General features: G+C 44.2%; 1 protein-coding gene across 1 annotated transcript in view; it reads right to left on the bottom strand.

Moving 5' to 3' along the window:
* LOC141265765 (chloride channel protein D-like) overlaps nucleotides 1-25099 on the bottom strand; it is a 345172-nt gene that overhangs the window by 179669 nt on the left and 140404 nt on the right. Inside the window, exons 10-12 of the mRNA XM_073679279.1 lie at nucleotides 24074-24165; nucleotides 20880-20980; nucleotides 15579-15750 (exon numbers count right to left, since the gene is read on the bottom strand). Of these exons, the coding sequence (XP_073535380.1) occupies nucleotides 15579-15750; nucleotides 20880-20980; nucleotides 24074-24165 (365 nt within the window). The remainder of the gene's footprint in view (nucleotides 1-15578; nucleotides 15751-20879; nucleotides 20981-24073; nucleotides 24166-25099) is intronic.

Here is a 25099-nt window from a genome sequence, read left to right as displayed (position 1 = left end):
TCTCCTCTTCAAGGAGAATATGCATAAATCTCCCCGAGGAGGCTATAGATTCCTTTTGCCAAACCTCAAGTAGCTGGGCGTTTTCAAGCCTCGGTGAGGGAAAAATATTAATCCTCAGTCCATTCGGTACTATGTTGTTCTTAATATTGTTCTCCAGGGCTTTAATTTCCCACCAAGATTTGAAATTCTCCTTATATCCAATATATAGGTCCTTGAAGAGAGTCTTAATGGATACCCGACTGTTATCTCCCACCTCCGGCTCCGGCAGGAGGAGCAAACATGCGCAGTAGGCACTGGGATACCTCTAGTGACTGAGTTCTGATTAACACAGGCGCAGTGGGAATAAGAGACAGAAGACTACACTGGCTAAGAAATAAGATTTGACCCTTTCTTAGGGAAGTAATACTATCTTGATATGGCATGGTGAGCCTTTATATTGAAGAGGATATGATGAAGTAATACAGCTCTTTGCAGGATGACTGGCTCTTCTCCTGATGAACCACTTATCAACGGGGAAACGTGTTGAGGAGTATTTGGGGCAACCTAATACTTTTGCAAGATAAGTCCTACTTTGGTCTTTTACAGTTATATGAAAAAGTTTGGGCACCCCTATTAATCTTAAGCTTAATGTTATATAAAAATTGGTGTTTTTGCAACAGCTATTTCAGTTTGATATATGTAATAACTGTTGGACACAGTAATGTTTCTGCCTTGAAATGAGGTTTATTGTACTAACATAAAATGTGCAATCTGCATTCAAACAAAATTTGTCAGGTGCATAAGTATGGGCACCCTTACCATTTTCTTGTTTTAAATACTCCTACCTACTTTTTACTGACTTACTAAAGCACTTTTTTTTGGTTTTGTAACCTCATTGAGCTTTGAACTTCATAACCAGGTGTATGCAATCATGAGAAAAGCTACTTAAAGTGGCCACTTGCAAGTTGTTCTCCTGTTTGAATCTCCTCTGAAGAGTGGCATCATGGGCTCCTCAAAACAACTGTCAAATGATCTGAAAACAAAGATTATTCAACATAGTTGTTCAGGGGAAGGATACAAAAAGCTGTCTCAGAGATTTAACCTGTCAGTTTCCACTGTGAGGAACATAGTAAGGAAATGGAAGAACACAGGGACAGTTCTTGTTAAGGCCAGAAGTGGCAGGCCAAGAAAAACATCAGAAAGGCAGAGAAGAAGAATGGTGAGATCAGTCAAGGACAATCCTCAGACAACCTCCAGAGAGCTGCAGCATCAACTTGCTGCAGATGGTGTCACTGTGCATCGGTCAACTATACAACGCACTTTGCACAAGGAGAAGCTGTATGGGAGAGTGATGCAAAAGAAGCCGTTTCTGCAAGCACGCCACAAACAGAGTCGGCTGAGGTATGCAAAAGCACATTTGGAGAAGCCAATTTCTTTTTGGAAGAAGGTCCTGTGGACAGATGAAACCAAAATTGAGTTGTTTGGTCATACAAAAAGGCGTTATGCATGGTGGCAAAAAAACACAGCATTACAAGAAAAACACTTGCTACCCACAGTAAAATTTGGTGGAGGTTCCATCCTGCTTTGGGGCTGTGTGGCCAAAGCCGGCACTGGGAATCTTGTTAAAGTTGAGGGACGCATGGATTCCACTCAGTATCAGCAGATTCTTGACAATAATGTTCAAGAATCAGTGATAAAGTTGAAGTTACGCAGGGGATGGATCTTTCAGCAAGACAATGATCCAAAACACCGCTCCAAATCTACTCAAGCATTCATGCAGAGGAACAATTACAATGTTCTGGAATGGCCATCCCAGTCCCCAGACCTGAATATCATTGAACATCTGTGGGATCATTTGAAGAGGGTTGTCCATGCTCGGCGACCATCAAACTTTACTGAGCTGGAATTGTTTTATAAAGAGGAATGGTCAAAAATACCTTCATCCAGGATCCAGGAACTCATTAAAAGCTACAGGAAGCGACTAGAGGCTGTTATTTTTGCAAAATGAGGATCTACTAAATATTAGTCACTTTTCTGGTGAGGTGCCCATACTTATGCACCTGTCAAATTTTGTTTGAATGCAGATTGCACATTTTCTGTTAGTACAATAAACCTAATTTCAAGGCAGAAACATTACTGTGTCCAACAGTTATTACATATATCAAACTGAAATAGCTGTTGCAAAAACACCAATTTTTATAAAACATTAAGCTTAATATTAATAGGGGTGCCCAAACTTTTTCATATAACTGTATATGTCATGTTATCTTACTGTGGATTTATCAGTATTGAGAACCACAGGGACACTATCGAAAATAGGACATGTTGTCATGATTTTAGGCTTCTCTTGCAGGTTGCACGCTTGACATGTGTTTTGTGTCATTTATTTATTTATTGATGTAGTTTGGGGAGCTTTAGACATGAGTGTATGTGCCCCGTCTACATCTTCCTGCTGTTAAGACAAGTGATTTGCTGCATAAAAGGTTTTTCTTTGTTTAACCTCACACCTGTATACTACACATTCAGTGGCAAAAAAATTCCTTCTATCGCCTCTGATGGGGGGAGGTGTGGGGGTAATGACCATGATGGGTTAATATCTATATAATTACCTGCACTAAGTCAGTTTTTTATGGGCACTTTATTTATGGTGTATGTGTCAAGTTGTGATTATTAAAGATTATCTTTTATGGAAAAAAGGTTTTTTTGTGTTAGAAGTTTCTCTTGCTCTGGAAACTTGCAGCAGGTGGAGGGCAAGATGGATTCAATCAAGTATTAGGAAATCCCAGGAGAAAACATCATGCCTTCTGTGAGGAAGCTCACTGAAGCTTTGGCGTTATTGGACTTCCCCACACGACAATGATCCTAAGCATGCCTCAGTTTCAGAAAATGTCCTGGAAGACTTTGTAATGGCCGTCTGACAGGAATAAATAAACATCGGTGAGATTTAAAAAAAAGGAGATTGCAGCACACAAACCGTAGCATATTAGTGATCTGAAGGCCATTGACCATGAAGAACATTCCCAGATTCCCCAGGAACACTGCCAGAAGCTGGTGTCTGGCTATGTATCACACTTGCAGCTGGTCATGAGAGCCAAAGTGCATGCTACTAAATACTAAAGATGCTTGTTGAGAAGGGGTTGACTAATACTGATGTTGCCCTATTAAAAGTGGCATTTTGTGTTATATTAGTTGTGTGGAGCTACTTAAATTGTTCTTGTTTCATTTGTTTATTGCAAACAGCAGAACTTTTGTAGGTTTTGCTAATAGGGGGCTATATAAGTTGGATTGCAACTTATTTAGAACATTTATAGTGAATGATATAAACAATAGTTTAACAAATAAATTATTTATTTTACTAAAGTAATTTAATTACTGTGCCCGAGTGGTAATTATATGAAATGTTCTCTGAAAAGTAGAGACGTTCCCATAGCAGCAATTACAGATGTTGTCGCCTCTAGTTTTTAGCAGTGAGAGATTCTATTAGTACCTAATTTTGTCAAAGACCACTAAAGCAGGAGGGTAAATTGCATGCCCCAAATTAGGCAAAACCAATACAAAGGCTGCATTCCTTCTAAGAGAAACATTCTCTCTCGTCTCATTTCTAACTGACCAGAATTTTCTGGACAGTCCACAAAAATAGGGCACTTTTTTCCCCTGTTCATAAAAAAATATTTGATGCATCCATGATTTTACCATCATTTTACACTTCACAGTGAATGCAGCTAATGTCTTTATGTAGCATCGGCGTCTTTGTGGTCTCTGTTCTTTGCCCGATTCTGCTTTACTCTACATTACCGCCCTGCGGACACGAACGTTAAAGCCAACGCTCTATCCCGCTCATTCCTGTCTTCCGACCAAGAGGAGGAGCCTCTGCATATCATCGACCCCTCCAAAGTAATGACTGTGGCTCCGTTTGACCTATCTCGTCTTCCACCAGGTAAGACCTTTGTAGCGGTTCCGGATCGTCAGAAGGTTCTTCTCTGGGGTCATTCATCCAAACTCGCCGGCCAGAGGAAGACCTTCCTGCTCATCGCCCGGCATTACTGGTGGCCTTCCCTACGCAACGATGTTGCGGATTTCATCACAGCTTGTTCCTCCTGTGCCCGTAACAAGGTTCCCAGGCATCTTCCAGCCGGCCGTCTCCTTCCTCTTCCCGTACCTTCCGCTCTGTGGCAACACATTGCTATGGACTTTATTATGGATCTCTCTGTTTCTGCCGGTTGTACTGTCATTTGGGTGGTCGCTGACCGCTTTTCTAAAATGACCCACTTCATCCCTCTGTCCGGTCTCCCGTCTGCATCTGTGCTGGCTAAGGAATTCATCCATCACATCTTTCATATCCGCGGCCTACCCCTCCACATTGTGTCTGATAGCGGGGTCCAGTTCACTTCGCGCTTCTGGAGAGCTACGTACAAGCTGCTGGATGTCTCCTTGGATTTCTCCTCTGCTTATCATCCTCAGTCCAAAGGTCAAGTGGAACATATTAACCAGGTCCTTACCAGCTTTCTCCGGCACTTCGTCGATGCTCACCATAACGATTGGGTTGAGCTCCTACCATGGGTCGAGTTCTCCTATAACAACCATGAGAGCGAGTCTTCTTCCAAATCCCCGTTCTTTGTGGTCTACGGTCAACATCCCCGGATTCCGTTTCCCGTCTCTGCTTCAGTGGACAATCCTGCCACGGAGTCTCTGGTCAGCGAATTTTTTACTATTTCGAAAGACACTAGATCCGCATTTCTTCAGTCCTCCGAGGGGATGAAGAAACATGCTGATAAGAGACGTCTGGATCCGCCTCAATTCCATCCGGGAGACAGGGTCTGGCTCTCCTCCAAACATGTTCGTCTCAAAATACCATCGTATAAGTTGGGTCCGCAGTTCATCGGTCCATTTGAGGTTCTCAACCAAATCAATCCCGTGGCTTACAAGCTAAAACTCCCGGCCACCTTACGGATTCCCAACTCCTTCCACGTATCTCTCCTCAAACCAGTTGTTCTTAATTCTATTTCTGACGATCCAGGTACCACCCCAGCTCCAGTCTCCGCTGAGGACGTCTATGAGGTAGAGAACATTTTGGCCACCAAAGGGTAAGAGGAAAAACCTTTTCTCTGGTGGATTGGAAGGGGTTTGGCCCGGAGGAGAGGTCTTGGGAACCCAGGGAGAACATCAAGGCCCCTCTTCTTCTTAAAGAATTTCTTGCAGGCCTAAAAAAGAGGGGGCGTAAAGGGGGGGGTACTGTAGCATCGGCGTCTCTGCCCCCTGCCAGGCAGAGACGCCGTCCTCCTTACCGCCGCGCTCCTGGTCCGGCGTCTTCAGGCCCCTCTACTGCTGCTGCTGCTGGTGCACGCAGGTTCCCAGGCACTGTGCTTAGGGCATGCGCGTGCTCCCTCCCTCTTAAAGGGGCCACACGCGCCATCCTAAAAAGTCCCCGGCCAATGGCCGGAGGACTTCTCTATTTAAAGCACCTCCTCCCATATGGAGGTGCCCGTGCAAGGTTGTTGCTCTGTGATTCTTACTGTTACTTCAGCCCTCAGGTCACTCTTCAAGTCAGTCCAGCCCGCCAGTCTGACTACTATCCAGCCCGACAGTCTGTCTACAGTCCAGTCCTCCAGTCTGTCTATGGGCTCTGCCCGCCTGCTTACCTGGAAGCACCTGCCTGTTACCTGCCGTGCCCGCCAGCCTGCTCACCTGGAAGCACCTGCCTGTAACCTGCCGTGCCCGCCAGCCTGCTTACCTGGAAGCACCTGCCAGTTACCCGTTGTGCTCGCCAGCCTGCCTACCCGGAACACCCGTTTGGCTATCAGCCGAATCAGCCTGCTTGTCTACCCGGACCACCCATCAGCCTGCCTGCCGTGGTCATCCGCTGTACCGGTCAGTTCCTGCCATCTGACGCATGGGAGTCACCTGCTCTCATACAAGGTCGGTCCCAGAGTGGCACCTGGTCCCCCTGCTCGGTCCCTCCCTGGTTCACGGAGTCGATTGAGCCGCCGTGTGACCTTGGTCAGGCCAAGTAGGTACTTAGTCACGCCCCTCTGGTCCCTCCTTGCACCGCAGCACAGAAGTTCCACCACCCGGATCCATAACAGTTTGAACGGGCCATGGAACCCGGTGGCCCCCAGGCTCCTTTGCTCTCTGACCTGTACCAGGAGGTTTCTCGTCAGAGATCCCAACAGGAAACTATCCTGACCAACCTGCGGTCTGTCAACTCCTGCCTGGACACGCTGCCCATCTCATCTGTGTCCATCTCGAGCCGAGCGGCACCCGCTCCGGCGGCGCCTCAGCCTACTAGTGCCATGGCATCCTGCTCTGGTCCCTGGCTCTCTGCGCCTCCATGTTTTGGTGGTGACCCCGTCTTATGTCGGGGTTTTCTAAATCAGTGCACGCTGCACTTTGAACTTCTGGCACATCAGTTTCCCTCCGACCGGGCCAAGGTGGCGTTCATCATGTCTCACCTCACCGGGGAGGCATTGGCATGGCTAAACCCTCTGTGGGAGCGAGGGGATCCCATGGTGTCCAATCTTCCAGCTTTCCTCACTGCCTTCCAGAGGGTCTTTGATGAGCCCGGACAAAAGTCTTCTACTGCCTCCTCACTGCTCCGTCTCCACCAAGGGAGTGTCACCGTGGGCCAGTATGCCATACAGTTTCATACCCTCGCATCTGAGCTTGCCTGGAACAATGAGGCCCTGGTGTCCACCTTCTGGGAGAGTCTTTCCGGACGGATCAAGGATGAGCTAGCCGGTCGTGACATCCCTTCCACCCTGGATGACCTGGTGTCACTAGCTACCCGGATTGACATCCGTTTTTTGGAAAGAGCTAAGGAGACTACCCGGGAGAGAATATTTCCGAGTCTCGCTCCGGTATTCCAAAAGTCTGCCTCCCAACCAGCAATTCCCCGGGCACGCTCGCCTGAATCCATGCAAATTGACCAAACCAAGATGGTGAAGTCTCACGAGGAGATGCGCCGAGCCGAAGGAGCAGTGGCAGTAAGGAGCATCTGATCCGTTCCTGCCTTGTGAAGCCGGGAAACTCCAGTGTCTAGGACCGCTCGGAGAGGTCGTCCTAGGCAAGAGTAAATCCTCTCCGTCCTTGACTCTATCTGTTTCTATTTCCAGTGGTGAGACCCGCTTCTTTGAGACCGCCCACCTGGATTCCGGAGCCGCTGGGAATCTCATTTCTCAGGCCCTTATGGAGCGGCATCAGATTCCTACCATACGTCTGGCTGAACCATTGGCAGTCGCTTCCATGGATGGGAGACTTCTTCCGGAGACCATCTTGCTCATCACAGAGCCTTTAACCCTTCCGGTGGGAATGCTGCACTCGGAGAGGATCTCCTTTCATGTGCTGTCCGGTCTCTCTCACTCCCTCTTGCTTGGTCTACCCTGGTTACAGAGACAAGAACCCGTCCTGAATTGGCGATCTGGTGAGGTGCTCCGTTGGGGGTAGGATTGCCATGAGTCCTGTCTGGTTCCGGTTCGTCTAGCTCGACCCCAGTCTACTCCGGCTAATCTACCAGGTCTTCCAGCACCCTACTGGTCCTATGCGGATGTCTTCGACAAAAAGGAAGCTGAGACACTACCACCTCATAGTCCGTATGATTGCCCGGCTGAGACCCGGGCCATGTCTGAGTACATAGAAAAGAATCTTGCTAGGGGATTCATCCAAAAATCTACCTCCCCGGCTGGAGCAGGATTCTTCTTCGTTACGTTAAGAAAAAATACGGCTCGCTTCATCCATGTATCAACTACAGGGGTCTTAACCAGATCACCATCAAGAATAAGTACCCCCTGCCTCTCATCTCGGAGCTATTCGACCGCCTTAAAGGCGCTTAGATCTTCACCAAGCTTGATCTTCATGGGGCGTACAATTTGGTCCGGATCCGCCAGGGAGACGAGTGGAAGACGGCATTCAACACCCGGGACGGCCACTATGAATATCGCGTGATACCCTTTGGTCTCTGTAATGCCCCAGCCGTCTTCCAGGAGCTAGTTAACGACATCTTCCGTGATCTCCTGTATTCTTGCGTGGTGGTGTACCTGGACGATATCTTGGTCTTCTCTCCGGATCTGCTCACGCACCGGAGGGATGTTCGTCAGGTTCTGCTAAGGCTCCGGCAGAATCGCCTCTACGCAAAATTTGAGAAATGTCTCTTCAAGCAGACTTCCCTACCATTCCTGGGATATATAATCTCCGAGACTGGTCTTTGAATGGATCCCGAGAAGGTTTCTGCCGTCTTAAAGTGGCCCCGACCGGAGGGGTTAAAGGCGATTCAGCGATTCCTGGTCATCGCAAATTATTACCGCCTCTTCATCCCTCATTTCTCCTCCCAGACCGCTCCCATCTCCGCGCTCACCCGTAAGGGGGCAAATCCCAAGGAATGGACTTCTGAAGCAGAGGAGGCCTTCGTCTCCCTAAAACAAGCCTTCTCCTCCGCCCCTGTGCTGCACCGTCCGGATTGTAACAAGCAGTTCTTCCTGGAGGTTGATGCTTCCTCCTCCGGAGCCAGAGCGGTGCTCACCCAGAAATCCCAGTCCGGGAGAATGGTAACCTGCGGCTTCTTCTCCAAGCTCTTCTCCTCGTCCAAGCGCAACTACTCCATAGGAGATCGTGAGCTGCTTGCCATCAGAGGAGTGGCGCTACTTGCTGGAAGGGGCTCTGCACCCGGTGGTCTTCTACACTGACCACAAAAATCTGGCCTATTTACAAAACGCCCAGAGACTCAATCCGCGTCAGGCCCGGTGGTCTCTGTTCTTTGCCCGATTCTGCTTTACTCTACATTACCGCCCTGCGGACAAGAACATTAAAGCCGATGCTCTATCCCACTCATTCCTGTCTTCCGACCAAGAGGAGGAGCCTCTGCATATCATCGACCCCTCCAAAGTAATGACTGTGGCTCCGTTTGACCTATCTTGTGTTGCACCCGGTAAGACCTTTGTAGCGGTTCCGGATCGTAAGAAGGTTCTCCTCTGTGGCCATTCATCCAAACTAGCCGGCCATGCTGGCCAGAGGAAGACCTTCCTACTCATCGCCCGGCATTACTGGTGGCCTTCCCTACGCAACGATGTTGCGGATTTCGTCACAGCTTGTTCCTCCTGTGCCCGTAACAAGGTTCCCAGGCATCTTCCAGCCAGCCGTCTCCTTCCTCTTCCCGTACCTTCCGCTCTGTGGCAACACATTGCTATGGACTTTATTATGGATCTCTCTGTTTCTGCCGGTTGTACTGTCATTTGGGTGGTCGCTGACCACTTTTCTAAAATGGCCCACTTCATCCCTCCGCCCAGTCTCCTGTCTGCATCTGTGCTGGCTAAGGACTTCATCCATCACATCTTTCATCTCCACGGCCTACCCCTCCACATTGTGTCAGATCGCAGGGTCAAGTTCACTTCGCGCTTCTGGAGAGCTACATGAAAGCTGTTGGATGTCTCCTTGGATTTCTCCTCTGCTTATCATCCTCAGTCCAATGTTCAAGTGGAACGTATCAACCAGGTCCTTACCAGCTTTCTCCGGCACTTCGTCCACGCTCACCATAACAATTGGGTTGAGCTCCTACCATGGGCCGAGTTCTCCTATATCAACCATGAGAGCGAGTCTTCTTCCAAATCCCTGTTCTTTGTGGTCTACGGTCAACACCCCCAGATTGCGTTTCCCGTCTCCGCTTCAGTGGACAATCCTGCCGCGGAGTCTCTGGTCAGCGAATTTTCTACTATTTGGAAAGACACTAGATCCGCATTTCTTCAGTCCTCCTAGCGAATGAAGAAACATGATGATAAGAGACGTCTGGATCCGTCTCAATTCCGTCCGGGAGACAGGGTCTGGCTCTCCTCCAAACATGTTCATCTCAAAATACCATCGTATAAGTTGGGTCCGCGGTTCATCGGTCCGTTTGAGGTTCTCAACCAAATCAATTCCATGGCTTACAAGCTAAAACTCCCGGCCACCTTATGGATTCCCAACTCCTTCCACGTATCTCTCCTCAAACCAGTTGTTCTTAATTCTTTTTCTGACGATCCAGGTACCACCCCAGCTCCAATCTCTGCTGAGGATGTCTATGAGGTAGAGAACATTTTGGCCTCCAAAAGGGTAAGAGCAAAAACCTTTTTTCTGGATTGGAAGGGATTTGACCCAGAGGAAAGGTCTTGGGAACCCAGGGAGAACATCCAGGCCCCTCTTCTTCTTAGAGAATTTCTTGCAGGCCCCTGCTGCTGCTGCTAGTGCACGCAGCTTCCCAGGCCCTGTGCTTAGGGCGCGCGCGCGCTCTCCCTCCCTCTGAAAGGGGTCGCGCGCGCCGTCCTAAAAAGTCCCCGGCCAATGGCCAGAGGACTTTCCCTATTTAAAGCACCTCCTCCCATATGGAGGTGCTCGTGCAAGGTTGTTGCTCTGTGATTCTTACTGTTGCTTCAGCCCTCAGGTCCCTCTGCAAGTCAGTCCTGTCTGCCAGTCTGTTCTTCAGTCCAGCCCACAAGTCTGACTACTATCCAGCCCGACAGTCTGTCTACAGTCCAGTCCGCCAGTCTGTCTATGGACTCTGCCCGCCTGCTTACATGGAAGCACCTGCCTGTTACCTGCCATGCCCGCCAGCCTGCTTACCTGGAAGCACCTGCCAGTTACCCGTTGTGCTCGCCAGCCTGCCTAGCCGGAACACCCATCTGGCTATCAGCCGAATCAGCCTGCTTGTCTACCCGGACCACCCATCAGCCTGCCTGCCATGCTCATCCCCTGTACCGGTCAGTTCCTGCCATCTGATCCGTGGAAGTCACCTGCTCTCATACAAAGTCGGTCCCAGAGTGGCACTTGGTCCCCCTGCTCGGTCCCTCCCTGGTTCACGGAGTCGATTGAGCCGCCGTGCGACCTTGGTCAGGCAGAGTAGGTACTTAGTCACGCCCCTCTGGTCCCTCCATGCACCGCAGCACAGAGGTTCCACCACCCGGATCCGTAACACTTTATATCAGAATTATGGGTCAATATTATTATTATTATTTATTTTTAGAGCACAATTGCTTTCATGGTGCTGTACATGAGAAGGGGTTATGTAAAAATAATACACATATAAATTACAATGACAGACTGGTACAGAAAAGAGAGCCCTGCCATTGCGGGCTTACATTCTACAGGATAATGGGGAAGGAAACAGTAGGTTGGGGAGGGCTTGCAGCAGTTCCGGTGGTGGTGAGGTGGCAGCACTGTCATTGCAGGTTGTAAGCTGCATTGAAGAGATGGGTTTTCAACTTCCATCTAAAAGTTCCGAATGTGACGGATAATCGGACGTGTTGGGGCACAGAATTCAAGAGGATGGGGGATACTTGGGTGAAGTCTTTGAGGCGATTTAGTGAGAAGCGTATATGTGGCGAGAAGAGAAGGAATTCTTTAGAAGATCGGAGGCTACGTGTTGGAAGATATTAATTCGGAGATATACAGAGGAGACGGATTAAGGACGACTTTCTAGGTCAATGCTAGTATTTTTAACTGGATACGTTGGGGAATTGCGAGCCTATGAAGAATTTGCAGAGGGGAGAAGCGAAGGAGTAGCGTGGAGAGAGGTGGATTAGTCGGGCAGCAGAGTTAAGGATGGACTGGAGAAGTGCGAGAGTGTTAGCTGGGAGGCCACAGAACATGGTAGTAGATTCAAGGTTGTGGAAAGGACAGATTCTGGATTCTGGAAATATTTTTGAGCATGAGGTGATGAGAGCTTGGATGTGCTGTTTGAAGGACATGGCAGAGTCGAGGGTTACTCCAAGGCAGCGGATTTCTAGTACAGGGGAAAGCGTGATGTCATTTATTGTGATAGATAGATCAGGTAGGGGGGTTAGGTGAGATGAGGAGTTCAGTTTTGTCCACATTGAGCTTTAGGAGGTGTGATGAGAAGAAGGAGGATATGGCTGATAGATACTCTGGGATTCTGGACAGCAGAGAGGTGACATCTGGACGGGAGGGATACATCTGAGTATCATCAGCGTATAGGTGATACTAGAAGCCATGGGATTTTATGAGTTGGCCCAGGCCAAAGGTTTAGATTAAGAAGAGTAGGGGTTCTAGGACAGAGCCTTGAGGGACACCAAGAAAGTGAGGGCGGGATGAGGAGGTAGTATGTTGGTGGGAGATGCTAAATGTGCGGTTGGAGAGGTATGAGGAGGTCCAGGTGAGGGCAAGGTCTTTGATGCCAAGAGAAGAGAGGATTTGTATTAGGAGGGACTGGTTGACTGTGTCAAAGGCAGAGGACAGGTCTAGAAGGAGGAGTATAGAATATGTCTGTTAGATTTGGTGGTAAGTCTTTTTTTGATCCTGGCAGTTTCGGTGGAATGGTGGAGATGGAAGTCAGACTGTAGGTCATCAAAGAGTGAGTTAGATGAGAGATGGGAGGAAAGTTCAGTATGGACATGCTGTTCGAGGAGTTTGTAGGCGAATGGGAGCAGCGATATGGGGCGATAGATGTACACAGAGGTCGGGTCGAGGGATGGCCTCTTTAGGATAGGTGTGACCGTGGCATGCTTGAAAGCAGTAGGGAAGGTACCAGAAGTTAGCAATAGGTTGAAGAGGTGGACTAGGGCCGGCGATAAGCATGGTGGTGAGGTTGGCGAGGAGATGGGATGGGGTTGAGTTCACATGTGGTGAGGTGCACTTTTGAGAGGATATGAGTAAGCTCTCCTTCAATGATGGTGGGGAGGAAAGTTATGGGTGAGGCGCAGTGGCCCGTTATACATGGGGGTTGTGGTGGATGGGCAATAAAAATTTGACTTGTTTGATCAATCTTATTTTTGAAATGTGCAGCAAAGTCTTCTGCAGAAATTAGGAGGGTTGGAGGGGGTAGTGGAGGGTGGAGGAGGGAGTTAAAGATGTCAAATAGCTGTTTGGGCTTGTGGGATAAAGTAGTTACAAGGGTGGTCTATTGATTCGTCACCGTCTCCTATGCATGAGAGGTGACCGAGTCAATAGCTGATGCGAGTGTGGAGTTGTAGAAAACTGTGGCATTGTCTGTATCGTGGACTGAAGATATGGAGGATAGTGGTAGTGTATAGTCAGAGAGCGTATGGATGTCTAGGATATAAATATGTATCATTTAAAATCTAAATGATTTATTATGGCTCTCTAATATATCAATATAAAAAGTTGGCTGTCCATGGTTTTTTTGAGAAGCTGTCCAGAAAAAAACAAAAAATAAAGTTGGCAACTGTGTTCCTAACCATTTAATTTCTTAATCTTAAAGGAAGGGTTATTACTTATTAACAAACCAATTCTATACTCTAATCGTAGCTAAAGCTTCTGGGGTAATTTTCACTCATAGACCTTAATTACATACATAAAATAATAAAATAACACAAAGTGAATATGTCACCAGGTTTACACTGCCCAATCAGAGAGCAGCAGATCTTGTTTCCAGTGACGTATCACTTTGGGTATGTGCACACAATGTTTTTTTTCAGGCTGGTCCACTCTGAAACCTGCCTGAAAAGCATCCAAAAAAATGCTCAAAAATTGAATATATGCATTTCTATGTCAAAACCACTTGCTGTTCATACGTTCAGCCTTTCGATCATCTTTCCGCTTCAGGTTTCAAAAGTAGCAAAGCTGTTAAAAGAAGTGACCTAATCATTCTTCTGCTTCAAACTAAATAAAGAACGCCGAAAAAAATGCTAGCGCTTCCTGACGTGGATTCAGCTTCAAAAGTCAGCGGTTTCACCCAAGTTTAAAAGATGTTCTGTGCATACCTTGGGGTATGCGAACACAATACCTTTTTAAGGCTGATTCCGTCTAGAAGCCGCGTGAAAAACTGCTGTTAAACTATGGCAAAAAATAAACATAGTGCTTAGCATTGTAAAAAGACATTGCTGTGCACATTTAGTCTTTTGTTACTTCTTTTAATCACTTCAAAGTTCTCAAACTGTCAAGTGGTTAAAAGAAGTAACATGCTCATTCTTCAGGTGGCTTCGTTTGGAAGCTGCCCTCTTTTTATAGTTGAAAGCACATAGAAAAGATGCTGGCGGTGGAGCTACCACAAAAAACGACAACAAAACAGTCAGTGAAGCTGCTTCAGAAAAAAAGACAACCGGCTTTTTCCTAAAGCGACTTTACCTAAGAAAACCTTGGGTAAGATCGCACAACAGTTTTCTCCTTATCCAAGAAAAACGGTCCAATTATTCTGATCAGACTTTGATTAAAGTTTGATATGAGTGACATCAGTTTTTCTCGGACATGGAGAGGAGGAAAAAAAAGTTCTCCACCTTCTCTATTCTGTCAGTCCGTGAAAATTGGACCGCACTCGGTGTCATCCGAATGTGGTCTTTTTTTTTTTCACTGACCCATAGACTTGCATTCCCTTGATCTGGCACTCGGATCAAAATCGAACATGTCACTGATTTTTTCCGTGGACCAATCGATTCGGGAATACAAAATTAGACATGTGCACAGCCCCATAGAATATCAAAGGTAAGAGTGCTACCTGTGAAAATCATGGATGAGAAAATCGGTCATGTGCACAAGCCCTTACTGGGCTTCTTGCTGCAGTTTTCATAAACTAAGAATACAGCTACAGAACAAGCCGAGTCCATATATTTTTTGTAGCACTGTGCCTATATTATACAACATGGCATTTTCTCACACCGCCCCGGTCATTGTTGTCCTCATTAATGTATCTTGCAAAATTGCTAAGGCTTTCATACATCTCATTTAGTTTTGCCAGCTTTTCATTGGGCCTGTAGCTAATGATGTACATGTAAATCAGCTGTAGAGTTTACAAACCATTAGTTATGAAAAATATGAATGTGCTGTTTAGTTAGTTGTTTTAGCATTTCATTTAACAGAAAATTGCCTGAAGTTTGTTTAAAAATTATCAAAGCTGAAACAGATCAGATATTTTAATTTGCAATTAGCTGCAGTAAATAACAGATATCAAATGTTTTATTTTCTTTTGTGTTTTGTTTTCAGTAATCTAATTAATACTCAGATGTGTTGCATATGTTTATCGCTGCTTCATCAGTTATTAACACCAACAAATATAAATTTAAAAGGTTAATAGCCTAGATAACATTATATGAAGGCTTACGGCGTGGGTACAACAAGCTCAGTTGAAGCTGATGTTCGTTTTCAGTAATCTACTTAATACTCAGATGTGCTGCCTATGTGTATCACTGATTTACTTTGCTATTAAAGGGAATCTGTCAGCAGGTTTTTACTACCTCATCTGAGAGCAGCATAATGTAGGGAAAGAGAAGCTGAATCCAACGGTGTATCACTTAGATTACTGGGTGCAGCAATTGTGATACAATCAGAGTTCTTACAGTAGATGTAGCAGAGCTCTGAAATAAAGGTGACCCCATACACACCACAGCTTTCTGTGTACATTGTATATTGGCAACAAGCTGTAATCAGTGGTGTGGGCCTGATTGGGCCAGGATGCACGAGGGAGCTAATCTGGCTGTGATAATGTCCTGCTGATAAAACATTCATTGTATAGAAACAACAGTACACAGCATAATAAGTGACACTCACATTGAAATCTGTGTCTCGGCCCTCACATTACATAGCAAAAACCAGTTGACAGATTCCCTTTAACACTGACAAATACAACTTTAAAAGGTTAATAGCATAGATAACATTATATACATGCTTACAGCATGGGTACAACAAGCCCAGTTGCAGCAGCAGTTCCAGCAGTCCAGCAGGAAATAGTAAAGTAGAATACGAGAGCGATAAACAGTGCAGGAAATCCAAACTTTTCATGACTTCCGCGCTCAAAGAGAATCATGATCCCTTGTTTCCCATTTTTAGCCAAAAGAGCAGCAGCTGTAAAACAAGAAAAGAGCAGAAAAATTGGGGCGAAATGTATTCATGTGAAAAATAGTAAGGGAGAGAAATTGAATAGCTAGCAATGTATGTCATCTACATTCTACACAAAACATATTAAAGGGGGGGTCCAAAACTAAAATTTACTTTAATCCTAAATCTCAGTCTATTTAATGTCATAATGTAATTTTTTTTCTAATATACTTTAATTAAAAAGTCCCTACCATTCCCTCACTATCAGGATCACAGGTACTGATTCAGACAGGACAGCTGGGTTAGACAGAGCGGGTTCAGGTTCAAGCAGATTCAGGTTTAGGCACAGACAAGATGGTTTCAGGTTCAGGTACAGAAAGGTCGAATTCAGGAACAGGGACCTAACAACTAAGTAGCAAGTGCAAGACTAACTAGACACTAAAGTTGCTCAGACACATCCCTACAGGGGAGGATGCCTTAAATACATGATGCCTCCCTGCTGTAGGCTGGTGACACTTATGGAGTGCGCACTACCCCTTTAAGAAGTGGGAAGCTCACGTGCACATTAAGCTCATTGCCGGGAGACCTGCAGGCTCCGGGACCTGAGAGCTGTGGCGGAATCTGGAGAAGGTGGAAAACCTGAGCAGTCATGGCAGTGAGAATGTCGACGTCCCTGTCGGGGAAAGAGGGAAAAACCATGCAGGGATGCAGGCGTTAAAAACTTTGTGTGTTTAGTAATTGTCATACACTTAGTTAGGTATAGATAGAGTTAATAGTTGGGACTAGCCCATAAGTGTAAGACCTAAAGTCTGATAGCTTGCAGACTTAGACTTACATGCTAAAGGGTGTTGTGTCCGAATAGGGAAGACATCAGATAATATGTCCTAAGGACCAAGGAAACGTGAAGAGGCATTTGACAGATTGGAACCCAGGCCAGGAAGGCCATTTAAATGGTACAAAATTTTGTCCAGGGGGGAGCAGAGGGGCCACTTAAAGGGGATTGAACACAGAGGGAACTGAATCAGAAGCTAGTGAACAATTGTCTACATTGAAAGGAAGCTGTGGTCGCCATATTGGCACATATAGAGAAGTGGACTTTCAAGGTACTATTGAGGAGTCATACCAACGTACATCCAGCAGTGGGGTCCTCATTAGCCAGTTGGAAACTGAGAGTAGCTGTGAGGGGCTTTAGCATTATACCTTGACCCACGCGACCCTGAAAGGGGAAGGCTTCCTATAAGAGTTTGCTGCACTTGTCGTGAGATGCAGGATTGTGAAGGTACAAGGACAGAGAAGTGTCAATGAATGTAACCGAGAAGTGCCTATACCTGTTTAACCCCTTTACTACCGAAAGTGGTTTGCACGTTAATGACCAGGCCAATTTTTACAATTCTGACCACAGTCACTTTATGAGGTAATTACTCTGGAACGCTTCAACGGATCCCCCTGATTCTGAGATTGCTTTTTCGTGACATATTGAACTTCATGATTGTGGTAAAATTTCTTCAATATCACTTGCGATAATTTGTGAAAAAAACGGAAATTTGGCGAAAATTTAGCAATTTTCAAAATTTGAATTTTTATGCCCTTAAATCAGAGAGATATGTCACACAAAATAGTTAATAAATAACTTGTCTCACAGGTCTCCTTTACATCAGCAAATTTTTTTCTTATTAGTGCGCTATAAGGGTTAAAAGTTGACCAGCGATTTCTCATTTTTACAACAAAATTTACAAAACCATTTTTATAGGGACCACATCACATTTGAAGTCACTTTGAGGGGTCTTTATGACAGAAAATACCCAAAAGTGACACCATTCTAAAAACCGCACCCCTCAAGGTGCTCAAAACCACATTCAAGAAGTTTATTAACCCTTCAGGTGCTTCACAGGAAGTTTTGGAATGTGGAAGAAAAAAATTAACATTTAACTTTTTTCACAAAAATGTTACTTTAGACTCAATTTTTTTTTATTTTCGCAGGGGTAAAAGGAAAAAATTGACCCGAAAATTTGTGCTGCAATTTCCCCTGAGCACGCAGATACCCCATATGTGGGGAAAAACTACTGTTTGGGCGCACAGCAGGGTTCGGAAGGGAAGATGCGCCATTTGACTTTTTGAATGTAAAATTTGCTTGAATAATTAGCGGACGCCATGTTGCGTTTGGGGAGCCCCTGATGTGCCTAAACAGTGAAACCCCCCACAAGTGACACCATTTTGGAAACTAAACCCCTCGGGGAACTTATCTAGATGTGTGGCGAGCACCCTGAACCCCCAAGTGTTTTACAGAAGTTTATAACCTGGAGCCGTGAAAATAAAAAAATCTAACTATTTCCACAAAAATGATTTTTTAGCCCCAATTTTTTTATTTTCACAAGGGTAAGAGGAGAAAATGGACTCCAAAATCTTTTGTGAAATTTCTACTGTGCACGCCAATACCCCATATGTGTTTGGGGTCACGGCAGAGTTCAGAAGGGAAGGAACACTGTGTGACTTTTTGAACGCAAAATTGGCTGGAATTGAGAACGGGTGCCATGTCACGTTTGGAGAGCCCCTGATGTGCCTAAATAGTGGAAACCCCCCACAAGTGACCCCATTTTGGAAACTACACCCCTCAAGGATTTTATCAAGGGATATAGTGAATATTTTGAACCCAGAGGTACGACACAGAATTTGATAAGATTAGGTAATCGTATTGAATAAGTTGTCATTAGTCTTGAGTGCAAGTGCTCGCTACTTGAGTTTGCATCGGGTACTCAGTTATCGAGTCCCTGCCCCGCATGTTTCACGGTTATTAGATACCCAAAAAAAAACATGCGGAGATCGTTCGTGAATGGCAGGCAATCCCCTCAAGGTTTTTTTGGCCGTGAAGCATAAGGGGTTGAGACTCAAGCATGTCACTCGAGCACCCGCGATACTCAGTGCATACCCGAGCACCCAATGCAAACTCAAGTAGCGAGCACTTGCGCTCAACACTAGTCGCCATATTGTCATCTTTTTTTTTTTTACTTTTGAAAAAAATCCCAACCCTAGCACAACCCTAACTTTAACCCTAGAACAACCCTAACCCTAACCCTAGAGTTTATTTTTTACGCCGTTCCTAGTGCGGTATAAGTGATTAGACGACTTTATTCTTCGGGTTGGTGCGATTACAGCGATACCAGAATCATATCGGGTTTTTATGATTGACAGCTGTCACACACTAAAAGACGCATTTTTCTGCAAAATCTAGTTTTTGCATCGCCATATTTTGAGAGCTATAATTTTTCCATATTTTGGCCGACAGAGTTATTTGACAGCTTGTTTTTTGAGGGATGAGTTGACGTTGTTATTGGCACCATTTTCAGGCACGTGACATTTTTTGATCGCTTTCTATTCCGATTTTTGGGAGGCAGAATAAACAAAAACCTACAATTCAGGAATTGTTTTTTTTAATTTTTTTTTTATGCTGTTCCGCGTGTGGTAAAATTGATAAGGCAGCTTTATTCTTCGGGTCAGTACGTTTATAACGGTATTACATTTATATTGTTTTTCTATGTTTTGGTGCTTTTACACAATAAAAGCTATTTTACAGAAAAAATTATTTTTTTGCATCCCTTTATTCTGAGAGCTATAACTTTTTTATTTTTCGGCTGATGGAGCCGTATGGCGGCTTGCTTTTTGCAGGACAAGATGACGTTTTCAGCTGTACCATTTTTATTTATATTCGTCTTTTTGATCGCGTTTATTCCATTTTTTGTTTGGTGGTATGATGATAAAGCATCGTTTTTTGTTTTTATTTTTTACCATGTTCATGATCAAAGTATCTCCCTGCTGTCTGGTGACCCTGATGTTGTCATGACGACATCCGAGTCACCATGACAACCACGGAACCCGCGCGGGCAGACAGCGCGGGATGGCAGGGAAGAGGTGAGTATGCAGCGCTTACCTCTGCAATGCTGCGATCGGCTTCGATCGCAGCATTGCGGGGGTTAATGTGCCGGGAGTGGTGCAGGACCACTTCCTGCACATAGCACCGTGTGTCAGCTGTGACAATCAGCTGATACCCGGCGGTGATCGCGCTCACACAGCCTGTGTGCGGGCGAAATCAACAGGGCGTACTAATATGTACCTGGCTCTTAAAGCCCAGGACGCAGGTACGTATTAGTATGCCATGGGCTGTAAAGGGATTAATGTAAGTGAAGCATGCATGAAGCATTGTACTTATTATCTGATGTACATAGTTCTTAGTTACTGTTCAGTAAAAAGAAGTTTATTGTTGGACTTTGGTCTCCCTCATTCTTCTCCGAAACATCTGGTCCTGGCCTGCCAAGTACAATGGCAGCATATGGTCTGCAGAGGCGTATCGCTCAGGTAACAAAAGCACACACACACCTAGCGAGGACCACCATTTTCATGTAGCATAGTATGGCGTGAAAGATGAGTATGTCACTCATGGCTACTGCCCTGCACCACGTTACACTTATACGAGGTTCAGTGGGTTAAAGCCACAAAGTAGAGACCAGAGTGTGGAATGAGCTGGCCAAGATGAATTTCCTAGCTAGGTTAAAATCAGAGACAGAGTTGGTAAGCAAACATAAGGTTAAGCTGGTCCAAAGTCTTCAAAGGGCCTCAAAATCAAAGTCAGGCAGTAGAGTATTACCAGACACATTACAAGGGTCAGAATACATGGATAACTGGCAACTCCCAGTAAAGTTCTGGAAGTTTAAATAGGATGTGGCTCTGCCCAGAGCTCACAGCAAAGAGCTAATTAAAACTGTTAATTAGCTACTCTGCAAATACATACTGACACTCTGGCCAGGTGGCCGCGCAAATTCCAGCTATGCAAATGCTCTTGCCTGGAACCCGCTTGTGTCCCCAGCGCTGTCCACATTGTAAGAGCGGTGCCGCGTAACAATGGAAGCAGAATTTGTATGAGAAGGTTCAGACACAGATGTAACAAAACTATGCAAATTAGCTAACTTCCAGAATAAAATAAACGTGCACGCACCACCTAGGAGAGGTGCAAATTTGCATAATAAACTCCTCTGAGAATCACTTTAGGGATCTAATTTTCAATGCATTATATCAAAGTACGTTTTCTTAAACTGAACAATATCAAAAACACTAGAGAGACACTTCCTCTCAACATAATATTTTCTGTAAAAAAATGTAATTACCTTGGTTAATTGTGTGACTTGAATTTAGAAACTCATCTGATCCAGGAACCATGGAACCTTCTGGACAATTATATTCTGAGACATCCCACACTTCATGAGAACTACATAGAAGAGAACATACATATTGATTTTTCATTCTCAGTATCTAACCTGCTCATTCTGACTACACATATAAGGAAATACATATATAGGGACAAAGGTATGGCTTTAATCCGAAGTAAAATCTGCAACTGGCCCCCTTCACTTATCATGTCCCATTTATAAAACATTTGGTTACTAAAGTAGCAGACATGGTACAAACACCTGGTACTTTGTTCTAAGTTTTAAGACCCTAATTTAGGTCTCGCACATATTTTGTCAGAATAAAAAAAATCCTCATTTTGTCTCGCCACTTTTAAAACTATTGAGGTATACAAACATATAATTATGTAAGATATATACTGAACATCTCTAAAACACATACTAATTTAGACTTATGGACTCTACTTCTATTTTTAATGTTATAATTTTAAACAGAATACTGATACAGTTTGCTTAATAAATATCCCCTACTTTTTCATCATGGCTTAAAGTGAACTAGTTGAGATCTAAATATTATAATATTCTAATCGAATAATAATAGCATTGGATCTAAAAAACATGGGGGGATGTGAGACAAACTGGGAGGTCTGAACAAGGTTCAAAGAACCAGTTTAGGTAAAGTACAAAAAAAAGTAGGTCAGCAGGTAGTTTAGTTCCTTATAGGATAAAAGTTTTTGCACCCCTGGTCAAAATTACTGTAAGGCTGAGTTCACACGATGCGTATTTAATGCGCTTCCGCGGCGTTTTTGCAGTTGCGGAAACGCATTAAAAACGCATGGTAGAAGGGCAGCAATGTTCCCCAATTGAAATCCGCATGTAAACGCTGCGCTCAAAAATCCGCAGCATGTCAATTAATTTTGCGTAAACGCGGCGTTTTCGCCACCATTGACTTGCATTAGAACGCGCCAATTCCGCAAGACAGCATTTGTACTTGCGCTATTGGTGCGTTCTAATGTGCGGATGGTACCCGGGTGTGGAGGAGAGGAGAGTCTCATCCACACCCAGGTACCATTAAAAAATCTGTAAAACAAGAATAAAATAAAAAATATATATATACTTACCATCTGTCGGCCCACGCACCGCTCCTGCTTGGTTCCCGGCACTTGCAGTGAGTTGAAGGACCTGCGCTGATGTCAGAGTCATGTGACGGGTCACATGACGCTGACATCGGCAGGTCTTTCAATTCAAAGTTGCCGGCAGCCGGGAGAACGGAGTGAGCAGGACAGCGCGGACCATCAGAGGGTAAAGTATACATGTATTTTTTATTTTTTACCACTTTCTCGGGTCACACTATATAAATCCATGCTGTTTGCATGGATTTATATAGTGTGACCTAGTTGTCAAGCACTTTCCAAGTGATGCTAAAATCGCCTGGAAAGCGCTTGTCAATCCACATGCGGAAATGCATGTGAATCCGCATGTATTCCGCAGGAAAAACGCATGCACAATCTGCATGCGTTTTTTTTGCCAGGGAGATGCAGAAATTTTCTGCTTCATTTCTGCATCGTGTGCACATACCCTTATTGTGAACAGTTAAGCAAGTTGAAGATGAAATGATCTCTAAAAAGGCCTAAAGTTAAAGATGACACATTTCCTTTGTATTTTAGGCAAAAAAAAATATTGTCATTTTTTACATTTTAAAAATTACAAAAAGTAAAATAGGCAGATGCAAAAGTTTTTGCACCCTGCATGGTTAGTACCTAGTAGAGCCCCCTTTTGAAAATGCTATGGCTCCTGGAATATGACAGCACAAAAACACAAACACAGATTATTTATGAAGTGTATTTACAGTGTGTGCAAAAGTGATATACCATAAAAACTGACCCTTATTTTAAGACCTCATTCAGACATAGGTTTTACTCACGTACTATAAAAACTGACTGGTTATTTTCGTCAGACTTTGATCAGAGTTTGAGTGTCATCCGTTTTTCTCATACATGGAGAAATTTAAAAAAAAAGTTTCTCCAACTTTTCCTTTCTGACAGCCCGTGAAAATCAGACTGCACTCCGATGTCACCTGAGTGAAGTCCAATTTTTTCACGGACTCATTAACTCATATTGCCGATTTTGATTGATCCAATGCTCAGATCAAAATCGGACATGTCTCCACGATTTTACAGGGATAGCACTGGTGCATGAAAATCTGATTTCTGAATGAGTGCTAAAAGTAATGGATTTTTTTATTTGCACAGTGAACATTGCATAATTTTAAATGTAAAAACAAATGGTAAATGGCTTGTTTCATTTCTCTCAAGAAAGACTTAATACAATGTTATAAAGTTGTTTGTACTAAAAAAAAAGACGACTTTAAAAAAAAATACAATGGCCAGCAAAAAAAACAAGCTCCAATATTTCTACATCATATGGGTTTCAGAAAACACCAATAAAAAAAACTTATTTCCCAAAGGTCCCAAAATAGCCAAATCCCCAAGGGGCTATTGTTATCAGTTTTAATTATAGTAAATGTATCTACCAGCCGTTAAAATATTTCGGAGAGAAACTTAAAATTAATTATTTAAATAGGACACAAAATTATGAAATATACACAATAAATCTCTTCCTACAGTGGTCAGTAATGGTGGTTCTTTTGGATTCATTAAAAATGTTTAATCACAAATCTTATACTCAAACACTAATTTCTGTAAATGTATTCCTCTAAAATCCAGAATGTGACGTTTACCTAAGAGCAAATGTGCACATCAGCGTCAAAAGCTGTCAAATGATGCCCACTTGTGGCTAGCTTTGGTATTGCATATATACAGCCGCTGCTCAGAATAAGATGACAGCGACAGGTTTATTTTAGTGTTACTGTAAAAAGGCGTCTATTCCAAGGACATTACATATCTTCTTTTTCACTTAACATTTGCATTCAATAAAGCTAAACCAAAATATGTTTTCATATTTTAATTATGAGACAAAATAAAAGCCTTTCAGTGTTGAGTGTACTGGAAATAAATTAGGATCCACCAACAGTTTAACCAATCTGTGGCTCAAACTGACTAGTCTAAATGCATTTTGAAGTATAATCAATAATCATCTGAACTGTTCCTTTATAGATTTCTAGTGCACTGTCTTAATAAAATATTTATAGGCAATTAATGGTATATACTTACCCATGAGATGAGTTTGTGAGAAGAGACTTGGTAGGGTCTGGAGTACATGCGAAGAAATACGGCACATAGACTGTTATAGTCAGTGTTACTGCCTACAATGATAGAAGAATTAAAGCCCATTGTATAGTATCATGTACACTACACTATAATGATATGGCAAAGATTTGGTTATTAATAAATAGTGGCTCGCAGTGACAAATAAGTGTCTTAATTATTTTTTTTAGCTGATGTTAAAGGGAATCTTTCATCAGAATTTCACTATTTAATCAGCTTGATGTATGATGTAGGGGCAGAGACACTGATTCCAGTGACATATCATTAGTCGGCTTGCTTGTTATTGTTTCAGTAAATCAGTGTTTTATCAGCAGAAGATTATCACTATGGGACTAGATGTCTCGTGCCATGTTATCCTCCATATTAATGAGCTCTGTATAACTCCGCCCCCACCACTGATTGCCAGCTTGCTGCCTATGAACAGTGTACACAGTAAGCTACCAATCAGTGGTGTGGGTGGGGTTATAGGAAGCTCAGCATTCAGACAGTAATTTTATCAGAACTGAGCAATCAGCCCAATAAGTGACACATTGCTGGAATCAGGGTCTCTGTCCCTGCATCATGCTGCTCTCAAATTACATAACAAAATATGTTTAAAAAATACCAAAACAATAGTAATTATCACCAATACTGTTTGATTGTATTGATGTACTTATACAATTTCCATATTATCATGTTCTCAAAAAGTGAAACCACCATCAGTCCTGAATGCAGAGCAGTTTAGGGTTATTTTATTCTGCATGTGCTGATTTTACCCTCAGCCTCCTCAGCTCTATTCCGAGCACAGCGCTGGCTTATCCTGCTGGACTGACAGCATCCTTACTGTCACGTCAAGCAGCAGGAATCCAAATCTCCCACATGCTCATGTGGCCTGTCTGCGCTGTGCTTGTAATGTTTGTCTGTCCTCTGAGGCATCTCTACCTGTTTCACTGTGAGGAGAGGTATCGCATCAGCAGAAGCAGGGCCGGCTCC

This window comes from Phyllobates terribilis, unplaced genomic scaffold (assembly GCF_046119375.1).
Source record: "Phyllobates terribilis strain yellow unplaced genomic scaffold, ASM4611937v1 Scaffold_4__5_contigs__length_816908805, whole genome shotgun sequence".
In the NCBI taxonomy this organism is placed as follows: Eukaryota; Metazoa; Chordata; class Amphibia; order Anura; family Dendrobatidae; genus Phyllobates; species Phyllobates terribilis.
Note: the sequence above shows the minus strand (reverse complement) of the source record. Positions and strands in the feature narration are given on the sequence as shown.